At 41.1% G+C, this 22,522-nt stretch overlaps 1 protein-coding gene across 7 annotated transcripts; it reads left to right on the forward strand.

Annotated features, from left to right (window-relative positions):
* Positions 1–255: 255 nt before the first annotated feature.
* PANX2 (pannexin 2) lies at positions 256–20,754 on the forward strand. Of its 7 annotated transcripts, none has more exons than XR_003956723.4 (5): positions 256–395; positions 768–1,058; positions 15,631–17,082; positions 17,946–18,107; positions 18,944–20,754. XR_003956723.4 is itself a non-coding variant. In XM_012568986.5 (5 exons), the coding sequence occupies exons 2-4, from the start codon at positions 833–835 to the stop codon at positions 18,063–18,065; spliced, it is 1,710 nt and encodes a 569-aa protein (XP_012424440.5). In that variant the 5' UTR covers positions 256–395; positions 768–832; the 3' UTR covers positions 18,066–18,107; positions 18,944–19,081. The 7 variants fall into 7 exon arrangements, 6 of the variants coding, with proteins under 6 accessions (XP_012424440.5, XP_002188807.5, XP_030112226.4 ...); XM_012568986.5 differs by having other exon boundaries at positions 18,034–18,107; positions 18,944–19,081; XM_072920729.1 differs by lacking the exons at positions 256–395; positions 17,946–18,107 and adding exons at positions 9,276–9,406; positions 9,828–9,880 and having other exon boundaries at positions 918–1,058; positions 15,578–17,082.
* Positions 20,755–22,522: the final 1,768 nt, after the last annotated feature.

Genomic DNA, 22,522 nt, shown 5'->3' on the forward strand with positions numbered 1-22,522 from the left:
GCTGCGGCCGCGCCCGGCTCCGCAGCCTCCAGCTCTTCGCTGGGATGCCGTAAAGGACCTCTGCGTTCCCGCAGTTCATTCCGGGCTGCTCTCGCCTCCTCCTCTTCCTCCTCCCCACGGCTGCGAGCCCTTTCTTGAACTGCTCCGCACGCTATCGCTGCTCGGGGCAGGCGGGCATTTCCATGCGAGCGCCAGCCGCCTGCTGCTGTAACGAGCATCAGCACATCATCCACCTCCCGCTCCGAATCCGGAGCGATTTCATTACTTGTGGTGGTGCAGGGACCATTTTTCGGCAGGAAGGTCCAGTGTAAGTTTATTTTCGGCTTCTGCTCTTCAGTACCGGTCATCGGTTTTGTTCACCATCCCCCGGGAGCCGAGGGAACCGAAGTTGCCAGGTAAATGCCCCCTTCCTTGTCTGCAGCGCTTCGGGAGGCGGCTCCGGTCTGCCTGGTTGCATGGCTGCGGCGCCGCTGTTGTACCGCACGGGTTGCGGAGCAGAGGCAGCGCTTAATGGCACAGCTGTCACCGGGCATCTCGTGTCGCCGCCCGCCTCTCGTGATAGGGCTCCGCACGGCTGCGGGCAGCGGGAGGCTGCGGGCATCGGGAGGCTGCCGTGCGCCGCACAGCCGCCGCCGCTGCCGCCGGGGTCGCTGCCGCTGCCGCCCGGGCCGGCGGGGGCTGTGCGCGGGCCGGCGGGGCCGGGGCGCGCACGGTGCCGCTGCGGCAGCGCGGCCCCGCCGTCACCGCTGTCGGTGTTGTCCCCGCAGGCCGGGCGGGCGCCGCCCGTCCCCGGGGAAGCCCGGCGGCGTGAGGCCGCCCGCCGCCGCTGCTTATGCAACACATCATCGATAACCACCCCGACATGGCCACGGCGCTGCTGGCGGGCGAGAAGCTGAAGGAGCTCATCCTGCCGGGGCAGCAGGATGACAAGGCGGGCGCGCTGGCGGCTCTGCTGCTCCAGCTGAAGCTGGAGCTGCCCTTCGACCGCGTGGTCACCATCGGGACCGTCCTCATCCCCATCCTCCTCGTCACCCTCGTCTTCACCAAGAACTTTGCCGGTAAGGGCGGCAGGACGGGCAGGGTCGTGTCCCAGTGCATGCTGAACGAGACCGCTGGTGCTCAGCGATGTCAGCCAGCCCTGCCTTGGCGGGTGGGGACAGCGGCAGGGCGGCAGCGGCCACTGCCCGAGCGCCGCTTGCGCTCAGGAGGCGGCCGCTGCCCCTCGTCGTAGCGGGCAGGACGGTGGTGCTGCCTTGGTGGGCAGGGCAGTGGTGTCACCATCCGGACCGGTCCCTGACGGGGACAGCTGCTGCCTCTTGCCTTGGCTGGCAGGCCAGGGGCGGGGAGGTGTCCACTGCCCAGCAGCAGGTGAGAGCTGGCGTGGGTGACAGAGCAGGTTAATGCTGGAGGTAGATCCTGGACGGATCCCGAGCTGGACCCTGGCTGATGTCAGGCATTGTCCTGATCTTACTTCAGGCGTCTACAGCGTGAGTGATAACTGGCCTACCAGGGAGAGGCTGATGCTTTCATGGAGACTGATACTATATATGGAGCCCCATGCAGTGTGCTTTGCCAGATTGTGACCGTGGAAATCACTGGTGTCTGTTTCTGCCGAGGGTCATCTTGCATAGACTGGTAACAGTTTGAAAAGCCTGGTTTGAGTGTCCATCACCACTAGTCTCAGAAGGTCAAGTTTTGGTCAGCCTTGAAAAATTACTGATCCAGTAAGCTGTTATGACACCTTTTGGGCCACTAACACATTTGTAAAATTGTTTTGCTGTGTGGATTGTACACTTGATGAGTGTAGCTGCCAGTGCATGACTGCTTTTAATGTCCCTTGAAACGCCATACTGAAAATCCACGGGAAACTAAATAGATACTTTTTTAAGCTTGAGTTGAAGAGCTCCAGGTTAGTGAATTCAGTTCTCCTTCCACAGAGTTCAAGAGCAAAACTTAGATTAATTTTAATATGATCTTAATCAGATGTTCCTCTTTTAATGAAACAATATTTACTCAGCCTTCTTTACTAAGTCATGCATGTCCAGAGATACTGACTTTGGTAATAACAATAGTTCAGCTGGATTCATGCTTACTATTGATTCTACAGTTTGTGTTGTTTCAGCCATACACTGTCACCAATCTTGAAAAATATCTAACTTTGTGTGCTTTGGATACTGCTTCTTCTGTGCGATTTAAAAAGGAGCTATGCAAGTACAAACTTTGCTGATGAAATTGAGCAGGGTGCCTATTGCCCTTTGGTTTTAAATATCATAATAGCTTCCGAAACTTTGCTTTAGGCCCTTGTGGGCTTATCTGATACTTGCCATTATTCCTCACTCTGTTAATGATATCCAGTGCAAGCTATGTGAAGATACATACATGCCACTAAACTGAAAACAACCTCCTTTTCTGGGGTCTGTACCATCTTATTTATTCAGTAAAGCTTTGGTAAGGCTTTTGGAACAATGATGTGTGCACTGGAGACATGAAAATGTAGTTGTTTAAAAGCAGTGGTTTCTCACAAATTTTTTGCTGAGGATTGGAAGAATGCTCATGATCAGTGGGCACAGGAGATCAGAGCCTCATATCTAGTTTGTGTGTGTGCAAAGCGTAGCTAAAAGTCAAGACCAACTGTACAGTCTGTCCAACAAGTCTAGAGAGAATTGGCCAGGCAGGGTGGGTGTCCTGCCCTGGGGGTGTGCAGGAGGCACCCCATCATCATGGGAAGCCTGGGAGTCCCCAAGCAGCAGGAAGTCTTCTGGGGCCAGAGGCTGCAAGGAAGAACGTATGAAAGCAAAGTTCAGCCCTACAACAGAGGACAAAGAAAGAGCATGGTGTTTATTTAAAAGATTGTAATTGACAACCTTAAAAATCCTTGTGTCCGTAGTATAATGTATTGTATACTCTATTTTGCCTGTTGCTGCCGATAAAGCTACTTAGTTAATTATGTTGTTTTAGTGCCATGGGCAAAGTCATTGTTTAGGTAAATGCATGTGCTTTTCATGTAAGTGATTTGTTTGCCCTTGAATTGGAGTGCTCTAATATTTACATTTATTTTAAGTAATTAAATGACAAATTACTGTTCTAGTAGCATAAGAGGCAAGACCTAATTGTTTAGCAGATACTATGCCAATATTGTGAAAAAATCACAATTCATCTGAACTTAATGTGTTACAAAAGACTTTAAATTAATTATTGTGCTTTTCTTCTATTACATGTATCATAGAACAGTCACAAAATGGTTGGAAGGTGCCTTAAAGATCATAGTCAAACTCCCTGCCACAGACATGGATGCCTTCCATTAGACCAGGCTACTCAAAGCCCTGTCCAGCCTAGCCTTGAACAGTTCCTTGAAGAGATGGAACATCCACAACTTCTCTGGATAATCTGTTCCAGTGCCTCACCCCCTCACCTTAAAGAATTTCTTCCTTGTGTTCAATCTAAAGCTGTTTTCCAGTTTGAAACCATTGTCCTGAGATACAGGCCCTGCTAAAAATCTGCCCCCATCATTCCCAAAGGCTTCCTTTAAGTACTGAAAGGGCTCAGGAAGGTCTTCCTGGAATCTTCTCTTTTCCAGGCTGGACAGCCCCAGTTCTCTCAGCCAGCCGTAGAAATTCTCCATCCCTCTGATCATCCTCATGGTCCCTCTGGTCTCACTTGGCAGATGTTTCCTGTGCAGAGGGTTCCAGTGCTGCACCCAGTGCTGCATGTGGAGTCTCATGAGAGTAGAGTAGAGGGCTCGTGGCCTGCTGGCCACACTCCATGTTGTGAAACCCTTGATGCTTGGTGTCCTTACAGTCTGGCTCAAGGTGGAAAGAGGGGTTATCATCCTTGGTGTGCTTTTGCTCTATAAATCAATCTGTAACATAGCTAAAATGTATTGGGAGATAAGGTTTGTTTCCATACTTCATTACTAGATGGCAGTGCATTTGGGGTGAAATTGAGCTCTCTGCAGGAGGAAGGCAAATGGCAGATACACTACTAGGATGTGCTCCTGGAAGTTAAATTCAGGCTGCAAAGGAGGCAGTAAGAGCTTGCCCATTGATTTCAATGGGGACAAGAGTTCACTCAAATGGTTGAAGTAAGATATGATTCTTGCACTGGCCCCCACTTCCTAAAGGTTTTTCACAGGAGGAAAGAAAGTCATGTAGCTAACCGTCTACAGTGTCATTTCTGAGTCTCCTAATTCTCCTTTGTTTTTCAAGCAAACCAGTGTGATTCCAGAAAGGACACCTCTAGAAAGTTAATTAAAATAAATCCATGAGCCATATTTTTACTGAGCATAAGATCTTCATAAAGTCATCTAGGAGCAATACTCAGCTGCCCAACACAAAGAAAGCCCACATGAGCACTCACAAAAGAAGAAAGAATATTATTTCCCTTTCTAAAACTCAGCCATAAATGGACTTAATATAAAACTAGCATATTCTCTATTTAGAGGCCAATACATTATGACCTTGAGGATAATAAAGCTTTTGAGGCATTTTTCTCTCACCTAGTGGATGGAATCTGTAGTTAACTGTGGGTTTTCTGGTTTTCTGGAGTCAGTGTGCTCTCAGAAGGCAGCACAGGCTACAGGAAACTTCTCTAATAGCAGTGCCTTTGTTGAGGTAACAATGTGTGCAGTGAGTGGTCCCAAGGGAACTTTGGTTTGCTCTGTTTTTTTTGAAAATTGCTTTAAAGATAATGACTAAATTTTTTATTTAAATATGAAGGCAAATGTGTTTGAAGTTCTGTCAGAACAGTGACATAACCCCCATCACACCCTATATAGTCTTAGGCATCTTCTGGAGCACTGGTGCAGATGTGTATTCAGTGCTTTTCAGAGATCCATGCTTGTATGTGACTCTCTGAAAGTTGCATTTCTCATACTGAGCTTTTTATTTCCGAGCAGTTAGTTATTCTTGTGCAAACTAGACGTAAAATGCAACCAGTATGAAGCTCAATACAACCAGCTCAGATTTCATAGCACTGTACTGTCCCAGTGTATGAATAGGTGACTATACCACGTACTGCCTGGTGGTAAAGCAAGTTTTATATCTGTTAGTATAGGTTGTCACTTTTGTGTTTCCATTTTAGCTGTGTTGAACCCTGCTATATTGTTCCCTTTTCTATGATAAAAGTTTTGGGATTCTTTTTATTGGAAGTGTTTCTTTGTTAACCCAGATCAGCCTTAGGTTAATATTTAGTGAAAGAAATGGTGATATACCAAACTTAATTAACTTTTAGAGGGTAAGGATTTAAGGTACGTAGTCTTAGTCCAACTGTAGTCTGTGTTGGTTTTCAGAACTGGTTTTTAGTTTCAAAGTTTCAGATCTCTTGTCAAGTCATGGAGAGTCTGGAATGGTATAGATATAGATAAACATGATTAGTCCATCAGCCTTTCAATTTTCACTTCCTTTCCAAAATGCACAGAATGTGGACTGCCAGTTTGAGGTGGGTCTGTTTGATGTTCCATCTGTTTTTTATCCTTCACCGGGGATACATGGCAAAACCAGGGAGACCCTGTTTTTGCCATGATATCAGTACACACAAGCTGCAGCCGTAAGTAGGATGCTGCTGTATCTGTAGGACAGATGCTGTATCCTCTCCTCCATGACTGGCAATGGTGCTACAGCTGCAGGTGGCAGCCTTTGGTACTGAGTGTCTCATGGCATTTGCTGAACTTCCAGGACCTTGTTCTATCATCCAGTAGATTCAGAGACAGTTGGCTTTCATGAAGTACTGCTTAGTTCTTTTGTATCACTTAATGTTTTTAGTGAGTGGTTTAAATATTCCAGTGTTGTGCTGGGTTGAGAAGCAAGACCATCAGTAATGTCTGTGGGAAGTTCTCTCCATAAGGGACCAGAGAGTGGTGGGTTCCAAAGGAGGTTACATTGCTGGTTTTGTTTTCTTCACAATATTGAAATATTATGGTTTCCAAACCGATGTTATAATGGTATTGCTAAGTCATATCCCTCATACTTTCTATCCACAGTGAATTATTCTTTCCATATTGCAGTCATGTTTGCTTTTCCCACCCAAGCTGTTAAATGCCAGTACTTTATTAAAATAAAGCAAAGCATTCATCCAGTTGATTTTTATACTTTAGTCAAAAGCCAAGCTTTGGCATTGGTTTTCATGCTAGGTTCTTAAAACAGTGCCTGCCAAATACAAAAGAGGTTGCTCAAAAATACTGTATTTCTGTGTCTCTCAGCAATTGTATAGTTCAGCCCTCTACCATCCTTCTGCTAGAAAATTTTCATAAGAAAGCAATAGAAGGAAACAGTGTTTAGTGACTGAAGTGTCAGTTCAAGGTTTTGTGTTTTATTTTCTGATTTGTAATCATTTGCATAAACAATGCTTACATTACTGTGTAATACAGTATACACATGAGTTCAATGTCTTTTTCACTTTTCACCCTACGGTATGTTTGAAATAGTGAATATATATATTTTTTAATTTATTTATTTATATTATGAAATGGAGTTTTATTTTGTATTTCTGGTCACTTTTCTAATTTGTATTTCTGTTTTGAATTGTGTCAGGATAATTACATATGCTTATTTAGGTGACTTACCTAATAGATGGCTTTTGAGCTTACTTAAAATTTTTTCTCTCCAACTGCACTTAAAGAAAGTGGCATTTTCACAAGTGGCTTTGTTAGTGCTAAGAGTACAGAGCCAGATTGTTTAGTGTGTGACAAACTGATGACACCAGTGCAGAAATTGTTTCTGAGGTGATATTAGTAGAGAAAAGAGAATTTAAGGGCCCTTTACACACAAACAAACTCAAGATGTGCTAGATACACAAGATACACTAGCTGGGACTCTGTGAGTTCTGATTGTTTAAGGATTTGCAGTTACACAGGTGAAAGGTGGATAGAACTGTATTCTTGAGGAAATGCATGAGCCATACATCATTCCACTGCAGTTCCTAGGGACTGCAGATATTTTTTCTGTCATAAATTCTATCTCAGACTTCATCAACACACATACATCATCATTTTTTAATCATGTATTTAATGACCCGTTTGCATTATTTACTCCTTCAGTTTTTCAAGTGTCATACGTGGGAAGAGGTCCAAAATACGGATGAAATTTAGCTTACTACATGCTTTCAGATAACCCACAGATTTGAACAGATGGTCAAAAATATTTTTGTTTAAGAGCTACTTAATTTATTCACCTTTGTCAAAAGGAAGCCTTGTGAATAAATAAAGAGTATGGTCAAGTCTGTTTTTCAAAGCTACCCTGAAGTATTTGAGGCTCTTTGTTGTCTTTAAACTAGATAGAAATAATGCATCCATGATGCAGGTGAAACTTCAGCTTGTGTGGTTTCTTTCATCTATAAAAGTCTTCAGGAAGAATCTGCATCGTCACTGAGTTCCTTGGGTCCTTTCAGTATTAAAAATAGCTGCAGTGGACACTGCAGTGTATATGTTTAATTACAAAGGCTGAATAATTTCATAGGTGACCAGCATAAGTCTTGTAGATTTCTTCTTTTTCACATGATACAGGATTTATTCTAAGAAAAAACATTGAAATCAGGACACATATTTACATCACTGGGGATTTTGTCCCAGTCATGTATTATACTCTTGCATGTGAATGGGGAAGTGCAGCTGTTCATTATGATAGCAAGCTTTGGGGATTTGTTTGCTTTTCTGTATCATGCAGTCTCAAAGTTCATGGAGCAGTGCTGCAGCCAGCTGCTGAGATGTGCAGTGTGGTATTTGCAGCTCAGAGTTCAGTGTCTATTTCTGGAGCATTTTAGTTTTATGATTAAATAATTATTTCACATTTTGAGGTTGAGGTACCTTATCTTCTGTGAGATTCTGTGAGATCCATGTTTTCTTCAGGAGGTCAGGAGACCTCCACACTGGAAGTGGCAGAGCCCTTGGGAACCTCGGGTGGCAGATTGTTCTGTCTCTTCTGTGACAAATCAAAACAGTTCTGATGCTTCACAAACCCCAATTTTTCTACACATGGAGGAGCCAGTTTTCCAAAAGCATTAGACCAGCCATCTCTGCCCTCTGAATACTATGTTATTAAATTAATGTTATTACCTAATGAGCTAACTGTTGGTCCTTCTCTTCTTTTGCAATATCAACTTTCCTGGCTGCTGTGTTTATGCCAAGAGGTATTTAATACAAGCCATCTTTTTAATTTCTAGTCATTAAATAGTAATAATTCAGTAGAACAAAAGTGCTGTTTCCTATTGCTTCCTGTGGTTGTACTTTGTACTTGACCCTTGATTTAAGAAGCCACCATGGTTCATTTATCATCAGTTTCACTGGATTTTCATTATTCATTTCATTTCAACATTTATTCTTGCAGTTTACTTCAGGTGTTACTGCAGTCCACGTTATCATACTGAGTGCATGTAGTTGCTTTAGGGTTCCATCTCTGGCGGGCAATTTTTGACCTCTGCAAAACATTAAAATATTATCTTCACACCTTACTACTTCTCTTGTGCAGAAGATCTGTACATGACCGAAATTCCACTCGCCTCCTCATGTAAGCACTAAATTTAGAAGTAAACATTATTCAGATCTCTTTTGTAGAACTAACTGCATGGCTGTATTTCGTTAATTATTTTTAGATTAATACATTCCTTTAAATTCAGATCTAACCTTCCCTCAAATCTTGGCATCCATAGTCCAGTCACTATAAATAAGCTCTCTTTTCAGTGAGTTTAGCACCATGCTGCATGGCCACCACATGGTAGAGGGCAGCTCATTACTGAGGACACATTCCTCTGTAGGAGCAGCCTAAGGGATTTCATTGAAGTGTTTCTGCACCTTCCTAATAACTGTTGCTATTTCCAACACACCAGACAAGCAGGAGTAGGTGTCTGATTTTCCTGACTAACCTGGGCAGGTGCACAAAGCCTTAAGCCTCAGATTGCCACTGACAATGAGCACACCAGCTGCTTTTAAAAGAGCCAGTGTCTATTACAAACAGGAAATCTGGTTCTGTAAATTCATATATGCACTAGGAAAGTGCATTGTTAATTAATTGATTCTATAGATCCAAAATATATTCAGATCAAGCAGCAGTCATGCAAGGTAAAAAAGACCCAAACTGGAAATACAGGGAGACCTGCTGCTCCTCTTGCACTTCAGTTACCCTTGTGGGTGATCCATTGCCAATCAATCTTTGAAATTGCTTATCTACATCTCACTCATTATGACTCATCCTTACAGAGTATAGGCCAATAAAACCTAATAGCAGCAGTGGTTTCCTATCTCATTTTTTTAGGGACTTTTTTTTCAAGATTTTTTTCTTAAACAGGACAAGTGGTTTCAGAGATTGGGCAAAAAAGGCTTACCTTGCCTTGCTGATCATGGAGAAATTTGTACCTTAGGAAGACTTCATGGGCATGGAACCTGTATTCAGACTGGGAAGAATATTCCCTAAGAAAGGTAAAGGTATTGTCTTTTTATTTAAGTAAAACTAGTAGTTCTTAATAATTAGCTTGCTAAGTTAAGGCTTAGTTTGATGGATGTTTTCTTATTTATATGAGTAAACTCAGTTAAATAGGACTGTATGACACACAAAATTAATTTCAGGGATCCATCCTTACACTGTACTAATTTCTAACCTTTAAATACCCTTTAAATAAAATATTTGAAATAAACTAGTTAAATTGAGTTTTTCCTTTTGCTGACAGTTAATTTGGGTATTAGCTAGCATTTTTTAAAATAACTCAAAGCAGAATTACATATTCCTTGTGGACTGTGTGACTGGGATGGAAGGCATGTATTCTGTTTAGATAATATTTTACTTTCTTAGACTACATTTTCAACCTCAGTAAACTAAATGTTCTTTATTCATTTTTTCCAGAGAGAAGAGGATCCAGGACATTTCGTCTTTTCCATTTTAAAATTGCTGAAAAAGTACTAAATAAATTATTTCTGTTTCTAAAAATAAACACTTTGCTACCTGCTTTCTTGTGCAATCCTTTTAGTACCCAAGATGAATAAGTCATGTATGTCAGATTGCTTACATGTGCCACAAAGCAGTATGTCAAGGAATACCCTTGTTAAATACTGGCATTTATTGCTGAATTCAGGGAGTTTCTAATTTATTTTGTCTATTAGAAATGTGTGTACTGGGAAATTATGGGCAGGGACAGTCAGAGATTCTACCTAAATATTGAATTTCTCCTTGGAGACAAGTGGAGAGGACTGCACAAGGAGTGCTTCAGAGATCTTGACTGGATTGCCAGCTTATCTTCAGAGGCAGGTTGGGACAGGAATGAGGATGATTTAGAGTTCTCTTCAAGAGGGCAGAATACCAGTTGCTAGGAAGCACTAGGCTTGTGTGAGTCTGCAGTATATTTAACTCAGTGAGTGTAGTTATCAATATACTTACCTGATACTTAGCTTGGGTCTCCAGCAAGAGTGTTTAGGCACTTGTCCAGAGGCTGGGAGATCCAGCCTGTTCAGCAGCACCTAATCACCAGCTCTGCTGCCTACACCCTGTGTGGGGTAGTGGCAGTCATGCTGAATGTTAACGAGATCCTTGAAGAAATCTTCACACAAGAGGCATACTTACCTTTGCCTTGAATTGAATTCTTGCCTTGCAAGAATTTTCATATTTTTTTACATTTTTATATTATATTTTCTCAAAACATTTTCATTTTTTTCTGTCTGCTGTTGGAAAATTTTACTGTTTCTTTTGCTTTACTCAATTATTGCATTGGAATGCTAAATAATGTGTTTCAGTGGGAAGATTAATGAAGTGTGATTTATTTTTCTAGAGTAAATTGTAAAAGCTGGAGGTCACAGGAAGCATTTACATTTTGTTACATGGTTTATATTTTGACAAATACACTTTATTCCACTGGGAATGCTGCAGGTATGAAAAATCATTTGTCCTGTTATGTAGGAGCATATACTGTTTATTATTAATATTTTCTTTGTTTTTGTAATGTAACTCTAAATGTGTTCTCCACATTTACTTAAATAACTTTTGCTTATAATAATGGGCCTCACAAAGAGGACAGTTGAATGTATATTAAAGTATACAGAGGTTGGGGAACCACTGAAAGGAGGTGGCTGACCTTGGATACAGAACAGTAGGAATGGGAGCATGTGCCTGCAGGAAGCCCACAAGCATTTCTCCAAGCTTTTTCTAAAAGCAGCAGACTTGGCAGCTCCTAACTTCAGTACTTTGATTTCACAACTTTCCATACTGTCTGGATTCTTTCTAAAGAGTTTTTTGAGCACAACCCCTTCCTTTATCCCTCTCCCTACCTTGAGTGTCGTCTGCAGCCATGCACTTTCATTCCCCTGAGGTACAACTTTTGTACCACAGTACCTCCCTCAAGTCACTTCTCTCCATTTCAGAAATGCTTAAAATGATGGGGTGGGCTGAGATGTTGCAGAATGGAGCATGTGAAAAAACCTAGCTGCCAAGGGATTTTAGTTTCTCAAGTGGCATAACATAATCAGTTATATTACACAGCTAAGTAATTCTGTGTTGTTTATTTCATCTTGATTGCATGTCTGAAAAATGCAGTCAGATCTCTCTCATACCTTATCCTAGAGGACAGGTCTGCAGATTTCTAGAAGCTACTTAGGTGCATACTGAGCAGGATTAAATGTAATTTTGTACAATTGTTGAAAACATCTGACATATTGAAAAAAGAGAAATGAAGCTTCTTAGTGTGCATGTTTAGGCTTAAGTTAGTATGAAAAATCATCACATATTACCATCAAAGCCTTTTTTATTTTCAATGTAGTAATTATTAGGAATATGTGTTTGAAGGAGCAGAGAGGCAGATTAATTTTATGGGATTTAGCCTAGATAACATTGAGAGGATGACCAATCCACTCAGCAATAATAATGCTCCCTAAGCTTTTAAAAAAATTTCTTTACAACACTTTACTTCATTGCTGTATTCATTTAAACTGTGGTGTCTCAGGAAAAAGCTGTGTTTCATGGTGGCTGGAATGGCTGTATGAAAAAGGACCTTCACAAACTGCATAAGAATTTTCAGGATGAAAGAAAAGTATCAGTAGAGACTTCCTATATTTATATTTATGAATATAAAGTTAAAAGAAAATGTATTTTGTATATTGCATGATCCAACATCAGAGCTGTGGTTTTAACATCATTGCAACCTTTTTTTAATGCTACTTACCTATCAGGAGAACATTGTAAACAAAAAAAAAAAAAAAAAATCTGCTGTGTCTTCTTGAAACTGCATTAAGCAGAGATCTCACAGCTGAGTTATATGTGTGAGAACAACTTGTTCCTCTGCTGACTTCGTCAGATCTGCAGTTAAGATTCAGCTATATGTCCCTGCCACCTTTCATAACAGGATTAGTTATTGACACGGTACTTTTCATTAATTAATGATGGACACAGGCTGCAGTAGAGAAGAAACAGTCCCATACCCTACTATAGCTGGATCAAACACCTTCAGAGTGTTTGTTAAATGCCAGGTTAAATGCTGCCACTAAGAAGCAGCACTCACAAAAGCTAACTCAAAACCTGGTGTGGATCTGCTTGGCAGCCTCTTGTCAGTGAAGAGAGATAGGTTCTTTGTCCAGGCAATAGCTAAATGAGTCTTTTGCTTTGAATCACTTCAGAAGGGACTTCCTCTCTTGTCAGCTGTCTGGACCATTTTCTGGGGGAATGAGCTTCCAAGATTGGTGCAATGCTTTGGAAGTCAAGTCCTGTGATGAGAGGGTTAAGCTAAATATCCCTGTGGAATAACTTTACCAAACTTTTTGGCATTCTCTGGCAGTAAATATAGCTCAAAGATAATGCTAAGAGAGGTTGTGGCAGCCTCATCCCTGGAAGTGTCCAAGGCAAGGCTGGCTGGGGTTTTGAGTAGCCTGGTCTAGGGGAAGGTGTCCCTGCCCACTGCAGGGTAGCTGGGACTAGATGATCTTTAAGATCCCTTCCAGTCCAAACCAATCTGAGATTCTATGATTCTATATTAGAAAATACTGTTTGAATAAAATAGTGTTGGAACCCCAGTGCTCTCACTTCAATCAGTTATCAGAAGTCCCACTGGCTCCACAGAGGATTTGTTTTTGTCTGAAGGGTTTTGGGATTTACATGTCGTACAATGAAAATCATGCCAATTTTGCAAATATGCAAAGAAAATACTAGACTAGTAGCAACAAGGTACAAAATATTGAGTAAGAGTGGGACACTATGCTCAGCTGGCCAAATAAATTAGAGATGTTTTACAACCTCACAGACAATTGGGTCAGATAAAACAAGTTTAACAGATGAAAAGAGAACAAATTCCTCTCAAGTCCTGTCCCTACGGTTTGGGACAGCCTCATTTTGTAGCCTGTAATGCAGCTGGTCAGTCCAAACTGGAGTTCTGAAGCTCTTTAGACTTTTTTCACCAAAGCAGTGGCAATGGATGAAGTGCAGTTAGTCTCTCAGTGATCTGTCCAATGTAAATGTAAAATGTTAATACATTTTCATTTGTTTCTTTTTCTTAATTTATAAAGGAAAAAGATACTGGATTGTTGTTGTATCTATATGCAATTTTGGCAACAGTCACCCTAGCTTTTCGGTCCCAGTGAAGAGAACTGAAATAACCAATCAGTTTATTTGATAGTAGTAACTGATGCAGAATCAAAAAATAATCCTTCTGGCTGATTTGTAGGAATACTTGCTGCTGTTTTCCCAAGTATTTGTGATGTTGAGACCTAGGATAAATTAACTTATGTATGCCACAGAAAACTTGGTTTCATATTGGAAAGGGATACCCATTCATATTGGCTTAGGGATACCCAATTTTAAAAAAATTCTGCTTATGAGAAACACAGAATTCTGCTTTGCCTTTTTTTACCCCTCAGAACCATTTTTACACCGGAATCTGTTTGGTCTCCTGGGGAATTCTTTAATAAGTCTTTGATAGTAGGAGATTAAATTTTTTGTATATATCCCTTCATGGGTAGTGTTGGGAGACCACATAATTACGAAATCAAGTCAACGAGCATTTTTCTTACATGTCTGTAAGTACACAAAAATAGTCTAAATTGAAGTGTTTTAAGCTATCCTCTGAGACTGAAGTTAGATCATCTTTAAATAGTCTTCAAAAATGATATTAAAGTATTTGCAGAGCTTGCTCATTTTACATTTTGTCTTGAGTAGCAGCATTTATTCTGTCAGCTGTTTCAGTTGGTAGTATTAACTCTCTCTAGGTCACAGAAGTGGTTTATACCTCCACACCAAAGAACTAACTTTTGCTTTGCTCACATGTGAAAAGTAACTGGTCAAGTAAGGAGTCATTTTTTAAGCCAGAAATATTAGGGGGAGTTGCCTGTCTATTAATTTTTAATATTTTATTTATTGTTATCAATATTATATTTTTTGTTTTCATTTTTGTTATAAAGAGTACAGTGCCACCATGCTCTTCCAGGGAGCTGTTCTTGATCTGAAGCCAGAGCAGGCTTGTGTTTTTGAGCAATTCTCAAGTCAAGAGAGCATGCTTCCTCCTATGGGTCTCATTCTGGGAAGTTTTCTAAAGGTGTACCAGAACACTGTAAAATATTTTCTCTTTGTTCTACCTGTCAAAACATGAAAACATGGTCTTCCTTTTGGAATAGGATATCTTCATAATGGTCATTGTTCTTTGGGAAATTAATGCTGCTTTAGCTTTCACAAGTTTTTCTCTCTTTCTTTCATGTATTGCTAGAAAAAAAATCATCATGTAAGAACATAATTTATCTAGTGGGTCAGGACCTTTATCTCAACATTCTGATAATGATGGTAAAATACAAATGTTTTGAAGGAGTGTTAAAATAGACAAGTATGTGGTGTAATTTCCTTTGACCAACCCTTCCATCCTCCAGCAGAATATGACTGAAACATTTTCTGAGAGAAAAATTGCATCAGTGTGAATTTAAAAATCCTTGCTATACTTTGTCTCCTGTTACTTTGTCTGATTTCTTTCTTAATCACCAGTATTTGTTTCTTCCACAATACTGTCTGAGGGCAAGTTGCATTTAATTACACATTGTGTAAAAAACCCAAAGTTACAGTTTCAAATGTAGAATTTAATTTTCATACTGATAAATAGTTAACACACCAGATTCTGTCCTGGTCAGTCACACTTTCATTCAAGAATCTTAGCTGAGAGGGATACAGTTGACTAAATCCTTGTATGTCTCAAGTTTCATTTTTTCCTACCATATCAAAATGAGTTGACTTTGTTAATAATTATTAAGAACATTGCCTTAAGCTATGTCTAACTTTTTTCTATCTAGAAGAATGTTTAGCTGGGATGAAACTTAAATTTCATCTAATTTTCAGCATTTGCATGGAACATTCTCAGCTACTGGCTTCGTAGTGAATATCAGGTCTTTTAGCTTTACAGAGTTCATGTCACAGTTGCTTAGGATATTGTTTTCAGAGAGGTCATTAAACCAAAATACGTATTTCTCGCTGATATTTCTAACTCAGGCTCATTCTAAAACTCTCAGGTAAATAGTTTTGCCGATAGGGTTTGTGAGGATGTGTGCAGCTTGAGCTGGCTAATATATGTGGAGGGCTTAATGGTCATGTAAAGATAGAGTAAAATAAAATTTATATAATTTGAAATGTTTATTTTCCAGAGCTCCTTTTGTAGGTTAAATGCACAGCAGTGACTTTTCTCTCTGTTATACAGAGGAGCCAATATACTGTTACACACCACACAACTTCACCCGCGATCAAGCCTTGTATGCCAGAGGATATTGTTGGACAGAATTAAAAGATGCCTTGCCAGGAGTTGATGCCAGCCACTGGCCCTCCTTGTTTGAGCATAAGTTCCTACCTTATGCACTGCTGGCTTTTGCTGGGATAATGTACATTCCAGCTCTGGGCTGGGAATTTCTGGCCTCCACTCGACTGACTTCGGAGCTTAATTTTTTGCTTCAGGAGATCGATAACTGCTACCACCGTGCAGCTGAAGGGCGGGCACCAAAAATAGAGAAACAGATTCAGTCCAAAGGCCCAGGAATAACCGAGAGAGAGAAAAGAGAAATCATTGAGAATGCAGAGAAGGAAAAAAGCCCTGAGCAGAACTTGTTTGAGAAATACCTGGAAAGAAGAGGACGGAGTAACTTTTTAGCTAAGCTTTATCTTGCAAGACATCTGTTCATCATCTTTTTAAGCATCATACCAATCACATATTTATCCACCTACTATGCTACACAGAAGCAAAATGAATTTACGTGTGCACTAGGTGAGCCTCCAGACAAAACGAGCAGCTCCAAATTGCACATCAGAGTGAACTGTAAACTGCCATCTGTCCAGCTCCAGCGGATTATTGCTGGTGTAGATATCGTTCTCCTCTGCTTCATGAACTTGATAATCCTCATCAACTTGATTCACCTCTTCATATTTCGTAAGTCTAACTTCATATTTGATAAACTGAACAAAGTCGGAATAAAGACCAAGAAACAGTGGCAGAAGTCCCAGTTTTGTGATATTAATATTCTGGCGATGTTTTGTAATGAAAATAGGGACCACATAAAATCACTGAACCGTCTGGATTTTATTACAAATGAAAGCGATCTGATGTACGACAATGTAGTTCGGCAGCTGCTCGCGGCATTGGCCCAGTCCAACCACGATGCCACTCCAACCATGCGTGATTCAGGGATTCAGACCATAGACCCAAGCGTTGATCCAGCAGACATTGATGCTAATGAGCAGCTCATCATTAAGAGGCCAAGGAAGAAGATGAAATGGATCCCGACTACCAATCCCCTTCCCCAGCCATTCAAGGAGCAGTTAGCCATTATGAAGGTTGAGAACCATAAGCCTGATAAGCCGAAGCCTGTGCGGAGAAAAACAGCAACAGACAGCCTTATAGCTCCTTTGTTGGAGTCTGCTGCAAAAACCTCTCAGCAATCATCCGCTCATAAGAGCGAGCCAAACGCCATCCCAAGCACAAGCAGTGAAAAAAAGCACACACGGCACTTTTCCTTGGATGTTCATCCATATATACTTAGTAGCAAAAAACCCAAACCTGAGGTTCAAGCCATCCCCTCGATGCCTACATCAAAAAGCCAAGAGAGTGGATTTATAAACCAGGAAGAGAATGTTGTAGTGCATGTTACCTCCTCTCTCAAAGGTACAGTATGCCATAATGCCCATACCACCTCACAGCCCATAATTTACATAGCAATCTTAAGGAACTCACATTTATTGAAACTGTTTGGCCTACCTTGCTAGATTTGGGGACAGCTAGTTATCTCAAAGTTTGCAGGTCTCAGAAATACAGGTTCTCTCTCTTTAACAGCTGTATGGAGGGTAAGGAATATTACAGGTAGAGCTGTACAAAACAGGCTGCAGGCTGTTGGTGTGGGTAATGTTTCAAATGTGAGCAGGTTTTCACAACTACAGATGTGGTCATGCCTTGCCAAGGAAATGAGGAGTGTTTGGCTTCCATGATACCTTCCTGCTCCACCAGCACCTGGCACGTTTCAAACCTGCCTTATTTTCAAGTCATGTGGAAACTGCCATGGTAGATGACCAATACCCTGAGCAGTAATAGTCCCTTAGGGGTGTGTGGGAGACTACTAATGGCAGTTAAAGCTGCCTGTGGAAAGAAGATCTCTTAGACTACCAACTCTCAGGGGTTGTCATATGTTTGTCATCTAGAAAATCAAAACTCAGCTTGTTGACATTGTTCTTCACACACACTTTAAATTGCCCTGTGTCTTATGTGGGCCAGAGGATGGATGCTCTGAAGTGTGGGTGCTGGTCAGGGATTCAGGATTTCTGCCATTCCCTTCCCATGTGGCCTCACAGGAGATGCCTTGGTTCCCTGTGTGTCTTGTAAAGCCTGTCTCTTTCTTAACTCAAGGGAGTGTTTAAAATATATCAATAATTGGAAGGAGCTAGGATGATGAGGAAAGCCATTTGAACATTAAGAAAAGTGATAGATCAGTAAGTAAACTGATAGACAGATATCTTCTTGTTTATTTTTATAAGCTACTGACATAAGAAAGAAGCACTATGCAGATGAAGTTACAGAAAAATCTGTATGTACTTAAAGCAATGGCTCTCATCTCATTACAAGCTAAGACCTCCCTCTGGGCTTCGACAGACTGACCTCTACCGTCACCCCACTGCCCAGCAAAGAAGTGATTTGAGGTATAAAAGTTTCTGTCACTTCCAAATCCCTATGCTCCTTAGAGTCCTCCAACTCCCCAATGTGCATGTGAGCTATTCTACAGCATTCTTTATCCAGTCACCTGCTCTGATTTCAACTCCTCAAAACTGCTGGGGTTTTCTGGTTCAATTACCTTAATCTAAATTAGTGCTTGAATAATTTAAGGGCAAAAAATAATTACTGGAGTTTTGGGGCTCTGTGACTCCCAATTCACATTAAAAATTTTTAACTTTGTTTTTGAATTAGACCTACATTGCAGTCCATCAGGTAAGGCAGACTTACAAATTCTGAAAAGAGACTTCAGTTTATGACAAATTGCTGAGTTCTTTCTAAAGACAAGTGGCTTACAATGTGTAACCACTATTTTTTCCCATTAAAAATATCAATGCCTTTTGTATTCATCTTTTGAATTTCAATAGTCATTGCATTTGTCAAAACATTAAATCATACTGTTTAAAAAACACTGGCCAGATTGTAGAGGGGAATAAATATACTTTTCAGTTGTTTCTTTTCTTCATTTTACAAAAATACCATTCACATAAGGAAGCATGAGCATGCATAAAAAAGAGTGAGATTTACAAACCCCACTTCTTGTTTGTCCCGTTTCCCTGAGCTTACTACCCTGTTGTTTTGAAACGGTCCTGTTTGGATTTCTCAAAGGGTCCCAAGACAATTCAGTTTGGGATCCTCTTCTGATCCCACTGAAATCAGTGGCAAGACTGCCAATGACTTTTATTGGTTCGGGGCACTCCTCGCTGATGGACTGGAATGGTGAAAGACTACCTGTCCTTTATCTGTGTGGTTTGTTCTCTTGTAGACACCCCTCATCCTGCAAAAGAGATCCTGTACTCATCTGAGACGTGCAGAACTGTGCCTGCTGCTGCGGCTTTTGTCACGTGTAACCACAACCATATAGCCACCACTGCTGCTGCCACCAGTATGGCTTTGAACCAGGTCAAGCCAGAGCCGACCCCTGCACTGAGCTGCAACCCGGCCCACCCTTTGCTGCACATCAACACGCTGTACGAGGACCACGAGGAGGAGGTGTCCGGCATGATGGACAATGGGATTCACTCGCCGCCGGACCCCGGGGAGATGCTCTCCATGCCCACCCCGAAACAGATCAGGCTGGCCACGTTTGACGAGCCGATGGCGATGGTGAGCTCGGGGGAGTACTGAGGGCCCGGCCAGGCCCAGGAGCAGCGCTGGCCATGGTCCCCCAGCAATGCAACTCACTGCATGAGCATGGAGAGTTTTCTCACAGACTATAGCTTCTGGTAATAACACCAAACGGTTTTTCAGGATCACATCATAAGCACTGTTCAGTCATTTGCAAAATAGAATAAAGAAAATCTGGTGGAAATAGACCTTTAACACTAAGACAACCATTAGCTCTAACTCCAAACAATAGCTTCCTGATTTAAATGGGAATTAGCACAATTTATGAACATTAAGAGTCTAATGGCATGCCACAGCAATTTTAGTGAGTGTTTAAATCCTTTGCATTCAGAATCACTGATTAAACTTAACATGGAAGTGAGGTATACTTTTTAATGGCAGCAGTTAAATAAGAGTTCTTTTCTAAGCAGGGAGGATTTTTTTTTTAAATTCAGGATTATGAAAAAGTTATATGCAAGCAAAATTTGTGTTTGTTTGTTTATTTAGCTCACTGATGTTGGGCTTGATGAAAACTTAGCTGAAAGGGCCTTACTACCACCAGCATTTAAGTGCAAAAGATTGATACACTCAATCTCTTGCATTTATAAATGAAAATACCTGAATTATGCCCCGCCCTTTAACATGCTTATATGTTTGATGGAAGATGATTAAATTAAGAGTTTATTTTTTTAAATATATTTTACCATGGAAAAAATTACTTTAATAACTTTTCAAACCAGGTGTTACTTTTAACAAAATGTGTAGAAGAGAGTCATTGTAGCTGCTTATTTTTTCATAGTGTATTTATGAACCAGGTTAGAAACTTTCATGGGTGCTTCACTGATACAAACAATCTTACAGAGGTCATTACTAAATATCTTACAAAATATGAAACCAGCAAACCTGTTTTCAAATAACACACAGTTAAAGTCTATTAATTCAGTTCTACAGATCTGGCTAGTCCTTGATTCAGCAAAAATTAAGGCCATGGATGACACTGAAACGACTCATGTCTAAAACTAAGCACACACTGAAATGGCTTTGCTGGATCTGGGCTCTAGTGAAGGCAGACAATAATGCTTCAGTATGTGCTATCACTGATTCAGTATTTGCCATCCTTGGCTCAAAGCACATCTTCATGCCCATCTTCCTATAATTACGATATGTGTGATCTAATAGAAAACTCTAGTATAACTAAAAGTCTATTAAAAGTGTATCATGCAATAACCATTCTCAGCAAAATTATAGTGAAACAAAAAGTGACTGTGTAAAACAATATTCCTAGCTGCATTCAGAATTACAGACTGTGTGTGTTTGCTTCAAAATTATGTATAATGGTAGAAAAAAGTATGCAGCACAAATATGGGACTGAAATCTTGAGTTTATTTTTAATTTATTACCTCAGACATGGATATATTATGCCAATATTTAATGAAAATAGTACTGAAAATAAATGCTTATTATTCTGAATATTTTAATGTGTACTACTTCCTAGATTAGTATTACAACCCACCTCTAAAACAGGGAAACTGAAGTTCTTGTCAATAAAAACAGGGAAACTGAAGTTCTTGTCAAGAGATACCTTGGGGTGGATTAGTGTGAAATGACACTGAATGACCAGTGTACATTTTTGAGGCAAGTTTGTTTCAGAACAATTTGGTTGCACTGGAAAGGAGGTATGTAGCCATTTTGGTTCTTCTCTGTACAGTTGTAAAAATATTACAAAGAAAATATATTAGAAGAAAGAAAGAGAAAGAAAGGACAAGAGTAGATAGTGGGGAGGAAAGATGTCACCGCCCATGGATTCAGCAAAAAGACTTGATTGTTGCAATTTTGATGTCCATAGTTGGAGTCATCATGGCAGTCTTGATCTCTTGGGGCCAGCATCCACACAACAAAGTTTGACAGCTTATATACATTCAGGCTTATGTGGGAATGCCCCAGTACTTCCCCCAGGGAGGGGTTTTCTTTAGGGGTCTTTTGATGGTTTGTGGCCCCTTCCAGTGACATGATTGCTTCTTTGGCCCTGTTTCTGACTGTGCCAGTTGTGCCTTGTTAGGAAGGAATAGCTTCAGGCCTCTGTGTGAGCACCCAGCAACCTGCCCTGGGAGGGAGTTTTATGCTGTCAGCCTTACTGGGGGAGAGGAAATTGATATGATGAAAAGCCTCATCCCTGTAGAATAGGTTTCTTAACAGTCTTTTACCTTATCTGGCATTAAAATGCTTTGTTTAAGACATCAGCCCCACATTATGAGGGAAACAAAAGCAAAGCTCAATCAGCCCATCCAAGTGAAGTTCAGTCCATCACACAGCATTACACACAATGGGGATTTTATGATAAATGATATGTGGGACTTGCAATTTACATAATGTAAAGCCACCATTCCCCCTTACATTAATTACTTCAGTTGTGCCCAGCTGCATGGCCTCTTTGGCCTGAACAGCTCAATACCATAATGGCAGCAAGGCACAGGACAGCTCCTGCCAACAGGGCAGAGGGGTGGGGACAGCTGGAGGACCTGGCTGTAACACCCCGAGGTCTCAGAGCTGATGGGGGACATGGAGCTCGGCCCTGGGCTGCTGGGAGATAGGAGTGCAATGGCTCCTGCTGGCTTGTCTCCTTCCAGCCCTGGGGAAAGGCGCTGGTGTGACTTCAAATAACAAATCTACACCTGCATAGCCCGGGTCTCATTCCACTCAAGGTACTGGAGCGGAGCACTGTGACAGGACTGCAGGCAAGGTCAATGCCTGGCCTGATGCGTTACTGCCAGTCACTCAGAGTCACCTGAAAGCAATGGCACATAGCTTCTGGAGATGAGTCAAATCCCCACTGCAATTTTTTTGATGAATTAAAGCCATTATAGTTCAGAACTTGTTAGACACCAATAAATAAGTAGGAAAAAAAAACCCAAAAAAACCCAGAAAATTGCCATAAGACTTGCTACTAAAAGCAAGGTGAAAGAATAGGACCCTGAGGCCAGTTTTAATGTGATGTAACCCCCTTATGCCACTGTACTTTCAGTCGTCAGTAGGCAGTGTGGTGAATTTCTTGCTGGCTGCAGCCACTCAGCTGACAATTTTCACAGATGTGTGGGGAAATCCTTGAGGCTGCCCATTCACTCTCCACTTGGTACAGTTACATAGATCAGTACAGGTCTGGAGTGATACACCTATATATGGAAGTACCAGTGTCAGGCAAAGCAGATTTTCTCAAAACTAAGGATCTGAACTTTGTGAA

Source organism: Taeniopygia guttata, chromosome 1A (assembly GCF_048771995.1).
Source record: "Taeniopygia guttata chromosome 1A, bTaeGut7.mat, whole genome shotgun sequence".
In the NCBI taxonomy this organism is placed as follows: domain Eukaryota; kingdom Metazoa; phylum Chordata; class Aves; order Passeriformes; family Estrildidae; genus Taeniopygia; species Taeniopygia guttata.